The 18,506-nt window shown below is 37.6% G+C and overlaps 1 protein-coding gene across 8 annotated transcripts in view; it reads right to left on the reverse strand.

Annotated features, from left to right (window-relative positions):
* The window catches only part of NRF1 (nuclear respiratory factor 1), a 120,456-nt gene that overhangs the window by 48,770 nt on the left and 53,180 nt on the right, over positions 1 to 18,506 (reverse strand). For 7 of the 8 annotated variants that reach the window (XM_057731595.1, XM_057731596.1, XM_057731600.1 and 4 more), the window contains 2 exons: positions 17,842 to 17,968; positions 6,137 to 6,277 (listed from right to left, as the gene is read on the reverse strand). In XM_057731595.1, the coding sequence (XP_057587578.1) occupies positions 6,137 to 6,277; positions 17,842 to 17,968 (268 nt within the window). Of the gene's footprint in view, positions 1 to 6,136; positions 6,278 to 11,555; positions 11,595 to 12,140; positions 12,167 to 17,841; positions 17,969 to 18,506 lie in introns of those variants that run through there. The other variant, XM_057731601.1, reaches the window with a different exon arrangement.

The following is an 18,506-nucleotide window of genomic DNA, read 5'->3' on the forward strand; positions in this document are numbered from 1 at the left end:
ATCCTCTGGTCTCTGGTCTGAAGTAACCTAGAAAATTTTGCTAATCTGGCTTTAAAATCTCTGAAAAAGATGACTTCATTATTTAATTGTAAATGGGGTTGCAGAAAATATACCTAATTAATGGTTTCTTTTCCTAAGCCTTTTCTCAGCCTCTTTCAACTCTTATACAAAGAGGTGGACAGAAATGGGATAAGTTCTAGCCACTAGCCACTATTCTTAAAGGTGTCTAGAAATTCAAGTTTTCATTTTTTCACTAAAAATACTACTTTCACTAAAAATACTACAGAGCTATGTGTTTTTATACCACACACACACAAAAGACTCTATCAGAATCAAGATATATTTATAATAGTAAAAACAGAAGCTTTTCAGGTTAAGATACTATTTATTTATACAGAATTATACTTTTGCCAAAACCAAAACCAAGCAAAACACAACAAAAACCAAAACTACAGAGCTGCTTCCTAAAAGAATCAGGGCATTCAGTTCACACAGAATTTAAGATACTATGTTATATGTCACTTCAACCTGTTGTAGAAGACGGTTTTGATGGCTGTTAGAGCAAGTCAAGAAATTATTTTATAACAGTAATTGTTTAGTATAGATTACAGTAAGTCAAGAAACTATTTTATAACAGTAACTGTTCAGTACAGATTACCTGAAACACTCAATCTGAGTGATGATCACAATATAGTTTTATAGAAAAAGAGAGGGAGAGGGAGACACGGGTGGTGGGGGTGGGGGACAGAGAGGGAGAAGAGAGCACTGGCAATATGGACTCCACCCTAAGTTCTATTTGTTTGTCACTAGCTTGAGTCATAAGTTGCTTCCTCTCTTTACGCCTCAATTTTTTAATACGCTGTGACCTGTACTGTCCCACCTCATTGCTGAGCAAAAAAAAAAAAAACACAACAAAAAACTAGGTTTATTAACTTTCTCTAAGTGAAAAATGGGTGAGAAATGGTATGTTCAGATTATTCAAAAGTTAATATAGGTAATACATATAACTAGCATTAATAATTAGTTATAATACCTTTGTGTGATTCCTTAGTTTTCAAAGTACTCTCCAATAAAACATCTCATTTTTTCTTCCTCCAACTCCATAAGGTAGGAGGGCATGTATTATTCTCACTTTCATAAGATGAAACTGAGGACCAGGGCTACTATGTAGTAGAACTGGGACTTAAAGACTAGATCTTCTGACCCTAACAAACCATGCTAAATGTCTAATTTGTAAAGAATTAAAATGACAGAACACATAACATTAGAACAACATTGAACATAATTTATTCTCTTTGGATGATCCAGAACTCATCTTAGGATTGCATATGGAATTATACTTGTAAATTAGGGTCATCAATATAAACAATATTCATCTTCATAGCATTCAGTGCAGATAAGATGATTAATAGAGCTGTCTGGTTAACCCAAGTCCATCTCTATTCCAGTGCATTTTTACAATTCTGGAATTTTATCACTTAAGGAAAGTCGTGAATTATCGATATGGTTTCAACTCTAGAACTGGGGTCCACTTAAACTTAACTTTGTCTTTTATGCTACAGACCATATCTGAGCTCTTCTTACTTGACTGTAAAATAGAAGTTACACACACACACACACACACACACACACACACACAGAGTCACACTGGAGAGCAAGGGTTAAATGAGATCCCCCTATAAGGAACCTGGTATTGTGCCTTCCAATACATAGTAGCTACAGAAGAGAAAAATAAGAGGCGGGGTGAGGGGGAACAGCTGACATCGCCACCTGGAACACTGGAGAAAAAAAACATCCATGGGACAAAACAAAGCAGAAACACTGTCAAACTTGCACTTTAAAAATTCCAATTTGGGGTTTCTATGGTTCTAAAAGTAATTCATGTTTATTAGACAAAGACAATGAAAATCACCCATAATGCCACCACACATAATCACTGTTAATATACTGGTATATATCCCTCAAGTTTCACACACACTTACACATGTACAGGCAAGTTTTGTGTGCGTGTTTTAAACAAATGAGATCAATTAACTCAATTCTGCATTCCCTGGGGGGAAAATCTAGCCCTGCATCCCTGAGTAGAAACAAACAAAAATAAAGCCCTAAACCCCTCAAAGGAGAGTACATAAGAAATGCTATTTTATAACCAGTTTTTTAATTTAATATACCACAGTATAATTCTACTGCAATAGAGAGCAAATCATCATTTTTAGTGCCTAATATTTCATTGCATATTCACTTCTAGTCTCTTTTAGGCCAAGCTGGTCTTCTTTCCACGTAAATTTTAAACATCACTACTATGATTTATTCAATCACATTGTTCTCAAATTTTCCTAGTGTAAACAATGCCATGAGCATACATCTTTGCTAACTTGGAGGGCATGATATGCACATTTAAAATTTTGCCAACCTGTACCAATGTATATTCTATTGATGATGCTTTATAGTCCCATAACCTTGCCTATCAAGGTTTGGTTTGAAATAAAACCCTGCGTTTACTACCATTAATAGTGAAAAGGCTTTAGGATCAATAAGTTTAAAAAAAAAAAAAAAGAGGTATTTGGCTCACATTAAGAAGAAAGTAAATATTTGAGGAAAACAAAATAAAACACAGTTAAAAAAAAAGAAAAGATCGGGGGGCAGTAACCCCAGGATGAGAACGCAGAAATTCCCGTTCAGCTGGGAGCTGGGTTCGCCGCCCAGCAGCCCCTCCTCGCCATGTGTCTGTCTCACTTGTCACACGTTACTTACTCATCATCTGTGGTGAGAAGGGTAACGAGGGAACGTACCACGATAAGGATGCGCTCTTCTAACACAGTACCTCTGAGACTGACTCATGACCTAGTACCACCTCCCCTTGGATACATCCCCGCACCAAGCTCTACTGAGCGCATATTTCATAAAAATGGAAAACAATAGTTTTAAATGTTTTACCTCCAATGTGATAATTAAACTGTTTGCTCTGACTTCTGTGACCATCAGCAAATTTTCCTAATTGTCAGTAGCCATGATTTAATATAATAAAAACCTCAGATTATTTCAACCAAACATACCAAATGTGACAAATAAGCAAAACATTCCCATGGCAGCCGAGGAGTTTACCTAAACATAGTGCACTCCTTCCTCTTAATGACTACTCCTTACTTCTGATTAAGTAAGCTTCTTAATCAGAAGCTTAGTCAGCTTTATATGTACTTTATATCTGAGATACAAATAGTTTCTTTACAGTAATCAGATAAGAATCACTTTATGTTTTCTTTAACCAGTCAGAATAGTCCGAGGGATGGAATAACAGTAGGTATTAAATGACAGGAAAAAAGTTTGGATAATGCTTTCCTTTGGAACCATTATCCAGAGCTCTTTCAAGTGTTCACAGAAAGATCTATGAATCCAATAATCAAAAGATTACAATTTAGCTTTATATTTATAAAATACTGTATTACTTCAGACCAAGTTGTTGGTTTGGACTTAGGGGGAAAAAGTGCCACCTCCTGAGTTACAGCATCAATGTCTGCACTGAGTGAACACCCACTCGGGAGACTCGAGATCCAGTTACCCACTACACTGGATTCATTTCTGCTCTGACCCTTAGGTCATTTACTGAACAGATACTATCACAGTCATCCTTTGGTATCTGAGGGAATTGGTTCCAGAACCCCACCACAGATACAATCCGAGGATGCTCAAGTCCCTTATATAAAGTGGCACGGTATTTGCACATAACCTATACACATCCTCCTGTATACTTTGCACCATCTCTATATTACCTATAATACCTAATACAATACACACGCTATGTAAACAGGTGCCAGTGCTGCAAATTCAAGTTTTGCTTTTTGGAACTTTCTGCAAATTCCGCCCCCCCAAATTTTTAATCTGAGGTTGGTTGAATCCACAGATGCAGAACCCACAGATATGGAGGGCCAACTGTATTTATTTTATTTATTTATTTTTTCTAATAATAATAAAAAGTTTTATTAGGTGTTGTCACAGATGTAAAGGTTTCATAAAGATATCATTCCAGTTGTAAATCATATACGTGAATTCATACTCAAGTCACCTCATTAAATACCAAGAGAAACTATGTCTTTCATATATATCCGGTCTCAAGTGACTTTTATGTTTTGTTTTTTATTATTGGAATATAATTGCTTTATACTCTTGTACCAGTTTTTGAGGTACACCAAAGTCAATCAGCTGTATTTATATACATATCCCCATATTCCCTCCCTCCCTCGACTCCCCCCCGCCCTCCCCATCAACTGTATTTAGAATGCAGATATTATCTGGTGCCAGGCAGCTGTACTGGGTAGCAGTGAAGAAGAGAAACTAAGCCCTTGCTCCCAATTCTAGCTGAAGAGACAGACCACACATAAGTATAAACGTTAACAAATAAGATAATTTCAGGTACTGATAAGTATTACAAAGATAATAAAATAGGGGATGTATTAGGCTGTGACTTGGTGGTGAGGAGAAAGCTTCATTAGATGGGATAATCAAGAAAGGCTTGTCTCAGGAGGTGATATCTGAGCTAGACTTTGAATAAGATAAGGTCAATCATGCAATGATCCGAGAGAACAATGTTTCAAGCAGAGGAAATAGAAAAAGTGAAAGAAAGAGCTCAGAGTGTTTGACAGAAACAAAGAGGGCAAGTGTGGCCAGAGCACAGTGACTGAGGGGGAGAATGAGAAATGAGGTTGGAAGAAGCCAGGTTATACAGGGCCTCAGAGGCCATGGCAGAGTCTGAATTTCCTTTTAGGAATAGTAGAAAGCCATTAAAGGGCTTAAACAAGAGAATGATATTACCTGATTTAAGTTTTTAAAAAAATGTCTGGTGGCTCTGTAGAGCATGGACTGCAGCAGAAAGGAGATCAATAGAAATGCTCAATGTAAACAGTCCATGTGAGAGATGCTTAAGGCTTGGGCAAGGCTGGTGATGGGAACTGAGAAGAACGGTCAGATTCACTGTGCATTTCAGAGGTGAAATGACATGCCTTGCTGATGAATTAGATGTGGTTGGTAGGGGAGTGAGGGAAGCCAAGGATTACTCCTCTGCTGGGACTCAAGTAACCAGATGGACTGTGGTGTCATTAGCTCATGTGAGGAATACTGGGGGAGGAACACAGGTGGAGTGGAGAGTGGGGGCAGTCAAAGGTTCTGTTTCAGGCATGTTAGGTACTGGAGATCGAATAGTGGTATGAGCTAGGGTGTAGATAGCATATGGATGAAATATAAAGCCCACAGGACAGGATGAGATCACTTGGAGGGAAACTACAGATAGAGCCCGGGAACATACCAATACTGATCAGGTGAGAAGAGGAAGAGGAGCCAGCAGAAGAGCTGAGAGGGAGCACCCAGGATATTCAGGAGAACATGGGGTACAGAAACCAAGAGAAGAAAGTATTTTAAGAAGGAAGGAGAACGCAACTATATTAAATGCTGCAGGAAGTCTGAATAAGATAAGGAAAGAAAACTGGCAACTGGATTTAAAGTTATAAGTATTAATGAAAAAAGGTAGGAAGATACATTATAAAAAAGGCATCTGATCTTGATCAAGCTATCACTCTTAAAGCTAAAAAAAACTTAAAAGGGACAGTCGCAGCAAAATCTCTGAGGTATGCTGATGTATCAGGCTAAGTACATTTTGACTTCCCCTCTCAAAGGGAGAGGAGGGAAGCAATGGCTCAGAAGGATGTCCTTCTGAGTTTTCCATTTATTCCCTGGAGAGGCAAGCCTTCTTTGTCAACAGTGTGGTGGTATTCAGAATTTATATGGAAAGAGGAGCAGCTCAGCCCGAAAGAGACTGAAAGTTTACTTGCCCTACCGGATTGTGATTCATTAAAATCCTGACAGTCTCCTGTCCAAACCAACTCCAGCTAAAAGTTTCTTTATCTAACCCAAGGGCCCAAGTGAGAGGAAAAAAGAAAGAGAAGACCATATGCATGCCCTCAGCTGAGAGCATTCTTCTGGCACTACATCTTCGTTTCCAAGGCTGCTACTGTTTCACTATCAGACTCCAGCTGGCATCTCACTCTGGTATATCACTGAGGACAAAACTAAAAAAGTGATTTGAGGCCTGCCCCATACCTGTGCCACCTGTCTTTGTGTCTCCTCCTCACTCCCCGCCCCTCACCTGGGTCATTTTGTCCACAGAGACGGGAATTCCATCGATGGTGAGAGGCGGCAGTTCTGAGTTAACCTCCTGTGGCGCAGGGGCGTGCTCTGCCAGGGCAGACTCCAGGTCTTCCAGGATCATGCTCTTGTACTTACGCACCTGCAGGGAATTAAGAGCAGAAGTAAACAAGATGCCCAACAACCAGGGAGGGTTGGTGCCAAGCAACCAGAAGGTGGGTGGGGCCGGCCTCCCTCAGCCACTGCAGAGCCTTAAGAACAAACACACTTATAACTAGCAGGTAAAAATACCCGCTGGCCCCAAACACATCACATTGTACAGAAGTAAATGAAAAGATGATGAAATTATAGGTAACAATAGTAGAAAGAAGCCAGAGGAAAAAGTTTTACAGAAATACCGCTCCTCAATTAAAATGACCTTTTCTCCGTAAATGCTGTTCCAGCTCTAACAGGAATGGCATTCATTATTCTGCATTTCCCAGCCCATTTGATAAAACCAGCTGTGGCAGTTAATTACCAAAATCATTCTCAAGATCACTGAGGACTTATGTCTCTAAAACTCTAAGAAACCTACTTGAAACTTTCCTATGCCATTACTTTCCTATAAGGGTAGACTACCAAACAAATAGGAGATTCAAGTATACAAGAGGCTGAACTGAAAGGCAGAGAAAAAAAGCAAGAGGTGTATACTGTAGCTGGGTGTCATAGGTGCCACTATCAGCAAGGCCCAGGACCAGAGAGAGCACCACAGGTCAAGTCCTCTTCCTTTCTAGTACTTCCTGGTGACAGAGGTACACTTCAAACCCACGATGCCTCTGTAGCTCTGACAAGCCCAGGTCTGAACCCAGATACTGTTGCTCTGACTCCATTCCTTCCACCGCCTGTGAAAGATTTCTCAAAAAACAGAACTTAGCAGCATATTGTACATGTACACATTCTTCTATCATGAGCAGAAATGGTAGACAGACATTGGATCCTACCACCACCAATAATGGGTTCATTCACTTACAAGAATACACAAGGGGGTTGAGGATACCTTGGGGATAACAAAGAAGCCATGGAATTACAGAAATGTAACAAGATGGGATAAAAAAATTAACTTGCTTTCAGGGCTCAGGCCGTTATCTTAGAAAAAGGGGGAAGAGAAAAATGAGGTTTACCCAGAAGTTATGACAATGTTTGAGTCCTGGGTTTTCTGCTAAGTGGACTGAACTCTCAATTACCACACACTTCCTTATAAATATCTCATTATGAAGATTAAAAGGGAAAGATTCCCAGACTCCACCTCAAGCATATGGAAAAGTAAAAATTGTTGGCTACAATGTACAACTTTTAGAGAATTTTCCAAATAGATTAACAATACAGGTGATGAAAGAAAAATATTGAAAACATGCAGAATCATTATTACTCTAGATTCAGTTTTACCCTGGTTTCCAATAAAAGAGAAAGTTTAAAAAATTATAGCTGATATATTTATTGTAACTAAACAGCTGTGTTGTCATGGCATCTTTAAGGATATATGTTTTCTGATTTCTAGGTTTGTATATCCTAAGTAGAGTTTTTATACTACCAACTCTCAGAAAAACTGAGTAAGCCTAGGTTATGGTCTTTGAACTTTAATTTACAGGTTAAATCATATTAGTATGTATGCTCTTAATAAGAATGAATGAAAATAGTATAAAAATAAAATTCATTGTGAAGAAACAGCTGGCACTCAAAGACAAAAAAGTATTAGATTATTACTATTATTACATTATTAGCTAGTTTCAAACAATTTCAGCGATTTGTATGGGTCAGTAGAATTCTAGGAATTCAGGCATTTTGCTAAACTTGTCCATGCTATATAATTCCTTAAAAATATCTTGATTAAAAAAAAAAAAGCTGGTAGAACATCCTTCAGAGTAATTTACAACTTCAGATGTGACCACAACATTTCTCAGTTTGTTTAGTAAAGTTAACTAACTTCCCCAGAATTAAAAAGCTAAGGCTCCCTGGTGGCACAGTGGTTAAGAATCCGCTTGCCAATGCAAGGGACACGGGTTTGATCCCTAGTCCGGGAAGATCCCACATGCCTTGGAGCAACTAAGCCTGTATGCCACAACTACCGTGCCTGCGCTCTAAAGCCCACGAGTCACAACCACTGAATCTGCGTGCCACAACTACTGATGCCTGTGCGCCTAGAGCCTGTGCTCCGCAACAAGAGAAGCCACCACAACAAGAAGCTCTCACACTGCAATGAAGAGTAGCCCCTACTCGCCACAACTAGTGAAAGCCTGTGCGCAGCAACAAAGACCCAACGCAGCCAATAAAAATTAAGTAATTTAAAAAAATCTCCCTGATCTATCAATCCTGAGATGAATCCCTCCCCCATTTATCAGTCGTCTAAAATTGGAATACATCTTTAAAATGCTGTAGAGCAGGTGTTATGGGGCACAGTAGTCACTGCCTGCATATATGTGAACATGGCTGTTATCCCTGGAGGCATGACTGCAACCCCTGGCCTTTTAATTTTTTTTATTTAAAAAAAAAATTTTTTTAAGCTCTTTATTGGAATATAATTGCTTTACAGCCCCTGGCCTTTTAAATCAACAAACTATTTAGCACCAATTCAGAAAGGAATATGAGTCTTGGCTGTTGTCTGATAACTTCCCTAGTGATCTTTCTGGTAAGACCAAAAAGCACCAGCATCAAACTTGTCACAGCTTGGAAAAAGTCTCAGAGACAACACTAGAGCTCTTTTTAAAGAAATGAAGAACCACCCATGCTCCTGATGGTACAGAGGACAATATTACACGAAACCGCTGACAATGAGGACTCTGAAAAAGGAAGTAATTCAGAAGAATTGGATGCTGAATGAAAAAGTTTCAGGAATAGCTAAAAAAAATTTAGATAGGAAATTGATTTCACTTACATTTTCCTTTTTATGTATTTACAAAAGCAGTATGATTAAAATCTATATCTAAGTAAGCCTGAAAGAACTCTTTCAATGAGTATAAAAATTCTAAGTGATAATAAGCACTGTGTCAGAGTTTGTCGTTTTTTAATTTTTTTAGTGGTACATAAATAATGGTGCATCTTATAATTGACGGTATCTTGTAACTTGAAGCCATTTTTTTCAAACCTATCTAAAGAAGTGAGTGACTTAGAAAAAGAAATCATGACCAACTCCAGAGTTCAATTATCAACTCCAGAGTTCCCAGACAATTGGGAAGGTATAATTAAATAAAGGAAGAAGGATGATTTCAAAGAAGCTGGTGATAACCCCAGAGCTACCGCTTGCTTTCGTGACTGTGACTAATTTCTGTACCTGTAGAACTGGTTAAGTCATACCCCATCTAAGTGCTATCGACTACTGACTCTGAGGAAAGAGCTCCACCATCAGAAACTCCCATGGTTCTTCTGAAAAAAGATGGGAATTCTTTCTGTCCCTCAATAAAATATTTCTAGGCCTATTCCTACAAAGCTTATAAAAGTATGTGATATGGCAGTAAGCCACCAAGAAAATGTCCTTAGGGCACAGCAACTTTAAAATCTACCATTTGCCAATGTCTTCTATGCCAGTTCTCCATAAACATTACATACAGGAGAATGACAATAAACTTTAATTAATTTCTACTGCTCCCCAGTAAGGCTGGTACTATTATCATCCTTATTTTACACATGAGGACACTGAGCCACATACAGGAAAAATCAACATGGGAAACCACTCAAGCAATCAAAGCTTAAGCACAGTTTTCAGGAAAGTGAAGTTCTTAGCTACAGATGCCCACTCTAGTTAACACCAATCCATGGGCAGGACTGAATTAGCCCGTCTAAATGTTGATAACTCCATGTTTTACTATGGGAGCCACACCTTCATTCACTAAGAATGATATTCAAAAAACCCAACACATTCAACGGAATTATTCTGGAGATCTTTTAATTTGCATTCTTTTAAAGAGCAGAGGCTTAAAAAGACAGGAGTTTTAAACTGCAGAGGATATTAGATCTGAAGGTAGTAAATCCCAACAACTTAGAGAAACCTTGAGTTTCTAGGTTAAGGAAATATAATTCTCCATCATAGTCAAAGGCCCCTTCTGAGAGTTTGCCTAGTTTTAAGTTATTTCACTACCCCTATGTTACAAATATAGACATGGCATATGTAATCTCTGAACTAGCAGCTTCTCCTTCCAAAAAATATTTATTATTCATTTGTATGTTAGGCATTGTACTAAGAAAGAGCTGGGGACAAAATGGTAAGCAAAGTTATCAGTCACAGTGCCCCACTGTTGTACATATTCCAATCTAGTGGAGAAGACAAACACAAAAATAATCACAAAAAGAAATGTGTAATTACAAACTGCGACAAGTACTATAAAGGATAACACAATCTAACCTAACAGATCTTTACTTCTCAAGATCTCAATTTTGATCCAATGTTGGATTAGAATTTAGAAACCAAATCTGCATTCTGAATTTCTGAGTGCTGCCAATGTTTAGGATGCTTCATTCATTGAACAAATATCACTGAGCAACTGCTCATGGCAGGCACAGTGCTCGGCACTGGGAGCATAACAGAGAATACAGTAGATACAGTCCCTGCCATCTTAAGAGCTCACAATCTAGCTGGGGACAGACATTAATCAATTAATCACACAAATAAGTAAGTAATAATGCATCTGTAATAAGTGCTCAGAGGTGCTGTGAGAGTCTTGGATAGAACAAGGGGCTTTGATCTGCACAGGGAGGTCAGAAAGGCTTCACGGAGAAAGTGTCGGCTGAGCTGAGTTCTTAAATATATGAGCCAAAGTTAAGGTGAAGAAGGAGGTGAGAGGGCAAATCAGAGGGAAGAGCATACACAACAGCGCTGTGGAGCGATGAAGTAAGGGAGTGAACAAAGACTCTTGTGGTTGGAACAGAGACAGAAGATGGGGGATGGGAAAAGATGAGGCTAGAAACAGGTGGGAGTCAAGCAGAGGGCTCCTGCCACTGAAAAGGGAACTGGATGGACACCAAGATTGGTAGCTAGGGTCGTGGCAATGGAAACAGAAAAGTGGGCCAATTTGAGAGAGATTTAGGAAATGAATGGAGAACAAAATAATGGGCTGTGGGTTGGAGGAGAGGAGAGGGAAGTGCCAAAATGGTTCTAAGTTTCTGCCTTGTGTAACTGGATGAGGGGGACATTAATTTCTTTGGCGGGGGAGGAGAAGACTTCAATTTTGCTGAACTTGAGATGCTATTAAAATATCCAGGAGGAGATTTTTCTTTCCTGTTCTCTTTCAGTTAATCTTTTGAAAGTATTTTTGGTAATATCTGTTTTGTGTTATTTGCATCTTTGATATATACAGAAATAACTGTCTTTCTTCCTTAAAAACTATATACCAACATATGCACATATAGATGCTTACTTCCTGCTATCTTTCACCTTATCACTTACTCACCCCCAAGGTGCTCTGGCCTCTTCTCTTGATTCTGCTGGTCTGACCAAGAGGAGGGAAAGGGAAAGTGAACTTTGCTGTTCAGTGGCACCAGAACAATGCTCTTTAAACTACCTCTTTCCCTCCCCACAAAGAAGCTAGTAGTAGCTACTGTGGGTGCTTGCTTATATCAACCATACTGACCTTTCACAGAACTGGGAAGAACTGGAAGGTAGCTCTATTTGTCTCCCTATAGGAGAGGGGGGAAAGACTAAGAAAATGAGATTAAATTTGGAACCACATATTCAATATCCTGGACAAATCTATGGGAGATGTAATACTCTACCACCTGAATCCAAATAGTAGAGCCAGCCATTGGACCCTGGCTTTACTATTCAGAAGTTGGGGAATCTTGGGGAAATTACTTAACCTCTCTGAGCTAGTATTCTCACCTGCTAGTATTATTATTTAATAATAATAAAAATACCTACATCTCAGGGTTATTGTCAGAACTACTGAAAATATAAATCCGCTATACTATATAAATGTTAGTTATAATAATCCTCTGCATTCAACAATTTTATAAACATGTAGAAAGTGCAGATTTACTTTCAAAGTAGGATCATATTCCGTACGGTTCTATAGCCTGTTTTCTTCCTGAACAATTCATCAGCAGCATCTGAAAGTATCAGTAGAAAGATCTTTGTCATCACACTGAATGGCAGTGTAGCAGTCCTATCTATGGAGAAGTCATCGATTTATCTCACCAATCCCTTATCTCTGAACTTTTAGAATATTCTTAATTTTTTAAAAATACTATAAATAGTACAGTAACTAATATCTTTGCTCACTTAATCAATTGTTTCCTTCAGAGAAAATTTCAAAAGGAAGCTAGATTAAAAAGTGTACACTGAGGGCACTTTTTATACCAGCTGCCAAAATGCCCTCTAGAAAATTACACCAATTTACATTGCCTGTTTGATATGCCAACACTGCTGGTTATATATCTTTTTCATGTTTGCCAACATGAGCCATGTAAAATGACTTTTTGTTTTAATTTCCATTTCTTTGAAAATTTTTATGTTTGTTAAAAATATGTAATTTCTCCTTTTATGTGTTTTTCTCTTTTGTCTTTGGGTATTTTAAAAAATATACTTTTTAAATGAAAAAATTTTAATATACAGAAAGGTGGAAAGAACAGTAAAATAAATACTTCTACATCCACCACTTAGATTCAATAATTGTGCATTTGGCATCATTACTTTATCTGCCATCTATACACACACACTTTTTTGGGACTAACCACCTAAAGTACAGACTTTGCAACATTTCATAATATTTCAATATGCATCTTGGAAAAATAAGGGCATTCTGATATATAACTACAATACAGTGATCACAACCTGCAAAAATAACATACTTCTTTAATATCATCTAATATCTAACCCCTATTCAAATATATCTTTGGATCTTCCTTATTCATTAATCTGTTCATTTTCTATTGATTTTTGAGAGCTCTTTATATACTAAGAATATTAATCATTAGTTCACTACTTACTGTGTGAACTTGGACAAAATACTTAAGTTCTTAAATCTTCAATTTCTACATCTGTAAAGCCAGATAATAACAGATATATATACATCACAGGGTTGCTGTGATGATCAAGTAAAAATCATAAATTGCTTAGCAGAACCAGGCACACTGTAAACACTCAGTAAATTGTAGCTGTTGTTATTATTTTGAAATTTTTTTTTCCAGTTTGCTGTTTTTGTTTTTGTTTATAGTACCTTGCCATACATCTCAGTTGTAGACAAGGAGGTAATATGGGCAGAACACAGTATGGAGAAATAAAGAAAACCCTGGAAAATACAAGAAAAACTTCAACACCACCTATTAAAAAGCCTAGTAAATTTTTCGATCCCCCTTTGACAAATATGTAAAATAACTGACAATCTTCAATCTGAAATCCATATTCTAAAGATGACAGCCCTATTGAACTTTAATTTTCCAGAGTTCCCAGAAGCCTCCAGAAAGAAGAGCAAGAAGGAAGATTAATAATAGCTTCAGGCAGGAGGACAAAATGCAAACACCAAAGTTTTAATATTATTTAATGAGATAATACATGCAAAGTGCTTATAACCTAGAACACAGCATTCAATAAATGTTAGACATTATTATAAAATCCAAATAATTTCTTTTACTGCTGTTAATATGAGATTAAGTGGAATATACTGCATAATTGATTATGATAAACATGATCTCTGATTCTTTAATACCACCCTGTATACCAGTATATACATAAGATTAAGGAATAGTCTATACTTTGAAGGTTAAACAGAAGTCACCCCAAATAATCAGGAGCATAGTATCCCTTTGAGGGATATGGTTTAATTACTTTATCAGTTTTGTACGTGTTTATGGTCCTACTGAGGTTTGGATATATTTTAGTTATTCTCTTATTAAATTATCCACTTAGTTAAGGTATTTAATTTAAAAGAACAAAATTAATGCATAGCATTTCCTTACAATGTTCAATCTATTCTTATCTGCAATTATAACTTGTATCTCACTTTTAAGACTGTATTTGTTTTCTTCATCCTTTTTCTCAATTAGCATGCTAGAAGCTTTTCTATTTCGTTGGATTTTTCATAGTACCATTTCTTGAATGTAACAATTCTATTTCTGTTTACAAAATCAATTTCTTCCACATGTCTATTTCCTTCTTAGACTTATTTTATTGTTCCCTTTCCGGCTTCTTGTTTTAGATGTAGTTTCTTTTTCTTCTTTCTTGTATATTAAAAAAAAAAAAACAAGGCAATAAATATTCCTTTGAGCACCAGCATAGATCATAATGTTTAAGGTTTTTTTAAAAACTGTTTTTAGGGACTTCCCTGGTGGTGCAGTGGTTAAGAATCCACCTGCCAATGTAGGGAACACAGGTTCAATCCCCAGTCTGGGAAGATCCCACATGCTACGGAGCAACTAAGCCCGTGCGCCACAACTACTGAGCCTATGCTCTAGAGCCAGTGTGCCACAACTACTGAGCCTAGGCGCCGCAACTATTGAAGCCCATGCAATCTAGGGCCCACATGATGCAATTACTAAGTCTTGTGCTGCAACTACTGAAGCCCGAGCACCTGGAGCCTGTGCTCCTCAACAAGAGAAACCACTGCAATGAGAAGCCTGTGCACCACAATGAAGCACAGCACCTGCTTGCCACAACTAGAGAAAGCCCACACGCAACAATGAAGACCCAATGCAGCCAAAAATTTTAAAAAAAAAATTGTTTTTAAATAGTCTGCAAATTTTGTTCTTTTAAGAAGTATTTTAAAATTTCCATGTGGCTGAAAATTCCTGTCAATCTTTTTTATATTAAGTTCTAAATTTTCTACACTTTGGTCAAAACATGGCCTGTGTAATTTTCTTCATTTTACAATTTATTAAGATTTTCTGGGCTTCCTAGGTGGTGCAGTGGTAAAGAATCCACCTGCCAATGCAAGGGACACAGGTACGATCCCTGCTCCAGGAAGATCCCACATGCCACGGAGCAACTAAGCCCCTGTGCCACAACTACTGAGCCTGCACTTTAGAGCCCGTGAGCCACAACTATTGAGCCCATGTGCTGCAACTACTGAAGCCCATGCGCCTAGAGCCCGTGCTCCACAACAAGAGAAGCCAAGGCAATGAGGAGCCTGCGCACCACAACGAAGAATAGCCCCCACTCACCATAACTGAAGAAAGCCCGCGCACAGCAAAAAAAAAAAAAAAAAAAGACCCAATACAACCAATAAAATAGATAGATAGATAGATAAATAAATAAATAAATTTATTAAAAAAAATATTTTCTTTGGGACCTAATGATAACATATGATCAATTCTTATAACCCATTCATGCAATTTTTCAAATATGGTATATTTTCCCTTTGTAAGATATCAATGTAAATATATCTATTCTTTAAACTAACCTTATTAATTCTACTATTCAGAACTATATATTCTCATATTTTTCTTCCTTGATCTGTCAAAGATATTAAAGCCTCCTACTAGCACTGTCATTTTATTTTTTTCACCCATTTCTAACTTTTTAACCTACATTCTTTGCTTTAATGTTACTTGAAACATAAAATGTTCATTATAAATTTAACTGCTTATCAATACTGCTTATCAATACTAAAAGACCTATGGTTCTCAATTAATGCTCATTTGTCTTGAAAATTTGGCTTTGTCTGATATTAATGCCGAGATCCATGATTTATTTTTGTAGGGATTTGTCTGACATACCTTTGCCTGTTAATTTGCTTTTAAAATTTTAACAGCTTTACTGAAATACAATTCATATACCATACATATTAGTTTCCTATGGTTGCCACAAAGTATCACAAACTCGGTGGCTTAAAGCAACAGAAATTCATTCTCTTAGTTTCACAGGCTCAAGTTGTTGGCAGGGTTGGTTGTTCTGGAGGCTCTGGGGGAGAATCTGTTTTCTCATCTCGCCTAGCTGCTGTCTAGCACATATTTCTTCACTCTTGACCCCTTCCCTGTACCCACCCTCTTGCTTCCACCCACACATTTCCTACTTCTACATCAATCTCCCTTTGTCTCCCTCCTATATAAAGACACTGTGATTAGATTTAGGGCCCACCTGGATAATCCAGGATAAGTCCCCATCTCAAAAATCTTTATCTTAACCACACCTGCAAAGTCCTTTTTGCTATATAAAGTAACACTCAAAGGTTCCAGGGATTTGGATCTGTGTGTCTTTGGGGGCCATTCATTAATCAGCCTACCACACTTACCATACAATTCACCCATTTAAAGTGTGCACTTCACCCTTTGAAATATCTGTGGCGTCATGTAAGCATCATCATAATCTATTCCCCCTAAAAGAAACTCCATACCCACTAGCTGTCACTCTCTATTCCTCCATCCCCCCTCTCCAACCTGGCAACCACTAACCTACTTTCTGTCTCTACAGCTTTGATTATTCTGGACATTGCATATAAATGAAATCACACAACATGAGGCCTTTTGTGAATGGATTCTTTCACTTAGCACATTGTTTTCAAGGTTCATCCATGCTATAATATTTATCAGTACTTCATTTCTTTTTATTGCTGAGTAATATTACACTGTATGGATAATACAACTTTTTTTTAACCCATTCATCAGCTGATGGACATCGGGGTTATTTCCACTTCGTGGCTATTATGAATAATGCTGCTATGAACATTATGTGTAAGTTTTTGTATGTAATTTTTGCTGCTATGAACACTGTGTGTATAAGTTTTGTTTTCATTTCTCTTGGGTAAATGTAGGAGTAGAATTGCTGAGTCATATAGTAACTCTGCTTTTAACATTTTGAGAAATTGCCAAACTGTTTTTCAAAGCAGCTGCATCATTTTACATTCCCAACAGCAATGTATGGGGGTTCCAATTTCTCCACATCCCCATCACACTTATTATTGTCCTTTTTTTTTTATTATACTCATCCTAGTGGGTGTGAAGTGTATCTCATTGCAGTTTTGATTTTCATTTCCCTAATGATTAATGATTATTTATCAAGTGTTCATGTGATTCTGGCCATTTCTGTATCTTCTTTAGAGAAATATCTATTCAGATTCTTTGCCATTTTAAATTGGGTTACTTTTTTTTTTTCTGGTTGTACTGTGCAGCTTGTGGGACCTTAATTCTGCGAGCAGGGATTGAACCTGTGACCCATGAAGTGGAAGTGCAGAGTACTAACCACTGAAATATCAGGGAATTCTAGGTTGTCTTTTTTTTTTTTTAATTTATTTATTTATTCATTTGGTTGCACCAGGTCTTAGCTGTGGCTTGTCGGCTCCTTAGTTGTGGCATGTGAACTCCTAGCCACAGCATGCACGTGGGATCCAGTTTCCCAACCAGGGTTCAAACCCGGGCCCCCTACATTGGGAGTGTGGAGTCCCATCCCCTGAGCCACTAGGGAAGTCCCAATTGTCTTTTTATCATTGAGTTATAAGAGTTCTTTATATATTCTAGATACAAATTCTGTATCAGATGTATAATTTGCAAATATTTTGTCCCGTTCTGTGGATTGTCTTTTCACTTTCTTGACGGTATCATTTGCAGCTACTTTGAAGATCTGTGAATCACTGTAAGTATGTCACATAAATTGAACAGAATTGGGTTTTGCTGAAAACCAGTCCCAACTCCCACCTCTGGGTGAAGGGAAGACAGAATAACTATTGTGCTGGACAAAGGATCAAAAGGATGTGAACAACAACCCACAGAAAGCAAAGAGCATCTGAGAACAGAACTCAGTTTTCTTACCACATTCTCCAAAGGTGCTGCACCAAACACTTTAAAGACAGGGTTGGGTTTGGAGGGTGAGATACAAAGGACAATAGCTTGCTGTCCCACTCGAGTAGTATATTCATCTAACGTGGCTCGAAGTTTCCTGAATCACAGAATGAAAAGAAACAAAAACAGTTAAAGAAGACAGAAATTACAGTGATACAGACACAAGATTTACTTTGACTTGGACAATTTATTCTGATTAGATATGTTTCTTTTATGTGAACTGTGAAAAGGGAATTTTTCTGTTAAAGGGAGGTTTAATATCCTGTTCAATAGAAATATGTACATACCTTTGTCCTAAAGACCCACAACCAGCTCACCGACATAAGGGTCTACCTCAGGTTTTACCTCAGGACACAGCCATGACACAATGTTGAATACAGCGAGTATCACACTTCCTTATGTCAGCAATACCAGAGGGATTTTCTCTTACTGCTGCTTATAATAATAAAGATTAATGCTGCGATGTCCTCCTATAGACTTTATTATATCTCCATAGTTAATGAAGAGGCCTTAAATGACCTGCTACTAATTTCTTTGACTGATATAATCACTGTTTATATCTTACTGACATCATTTTATCCAAAAATACTACTTCAAAAATGTTGCCATTTTCAGGTTTTCATTGTGATATAAAC

This window comes from Hippopotamus amphibius, chromosome 4 (genome assembly GCF_030028045.1).
Source record: "Hippopotamus amphibius kiboko isolate mHipAmp2 chromosome 4, mHipAmp2.hap2, whole genome shotgun sequence".
Classification (NCBI taxonomy): domain Eukaryota; kingdom Metazoa; phylum Chordata; class Mammalia; order Artiodactyla; family Hippopotamidae; genus Hippopotamus; species Hippopotamus amphibius.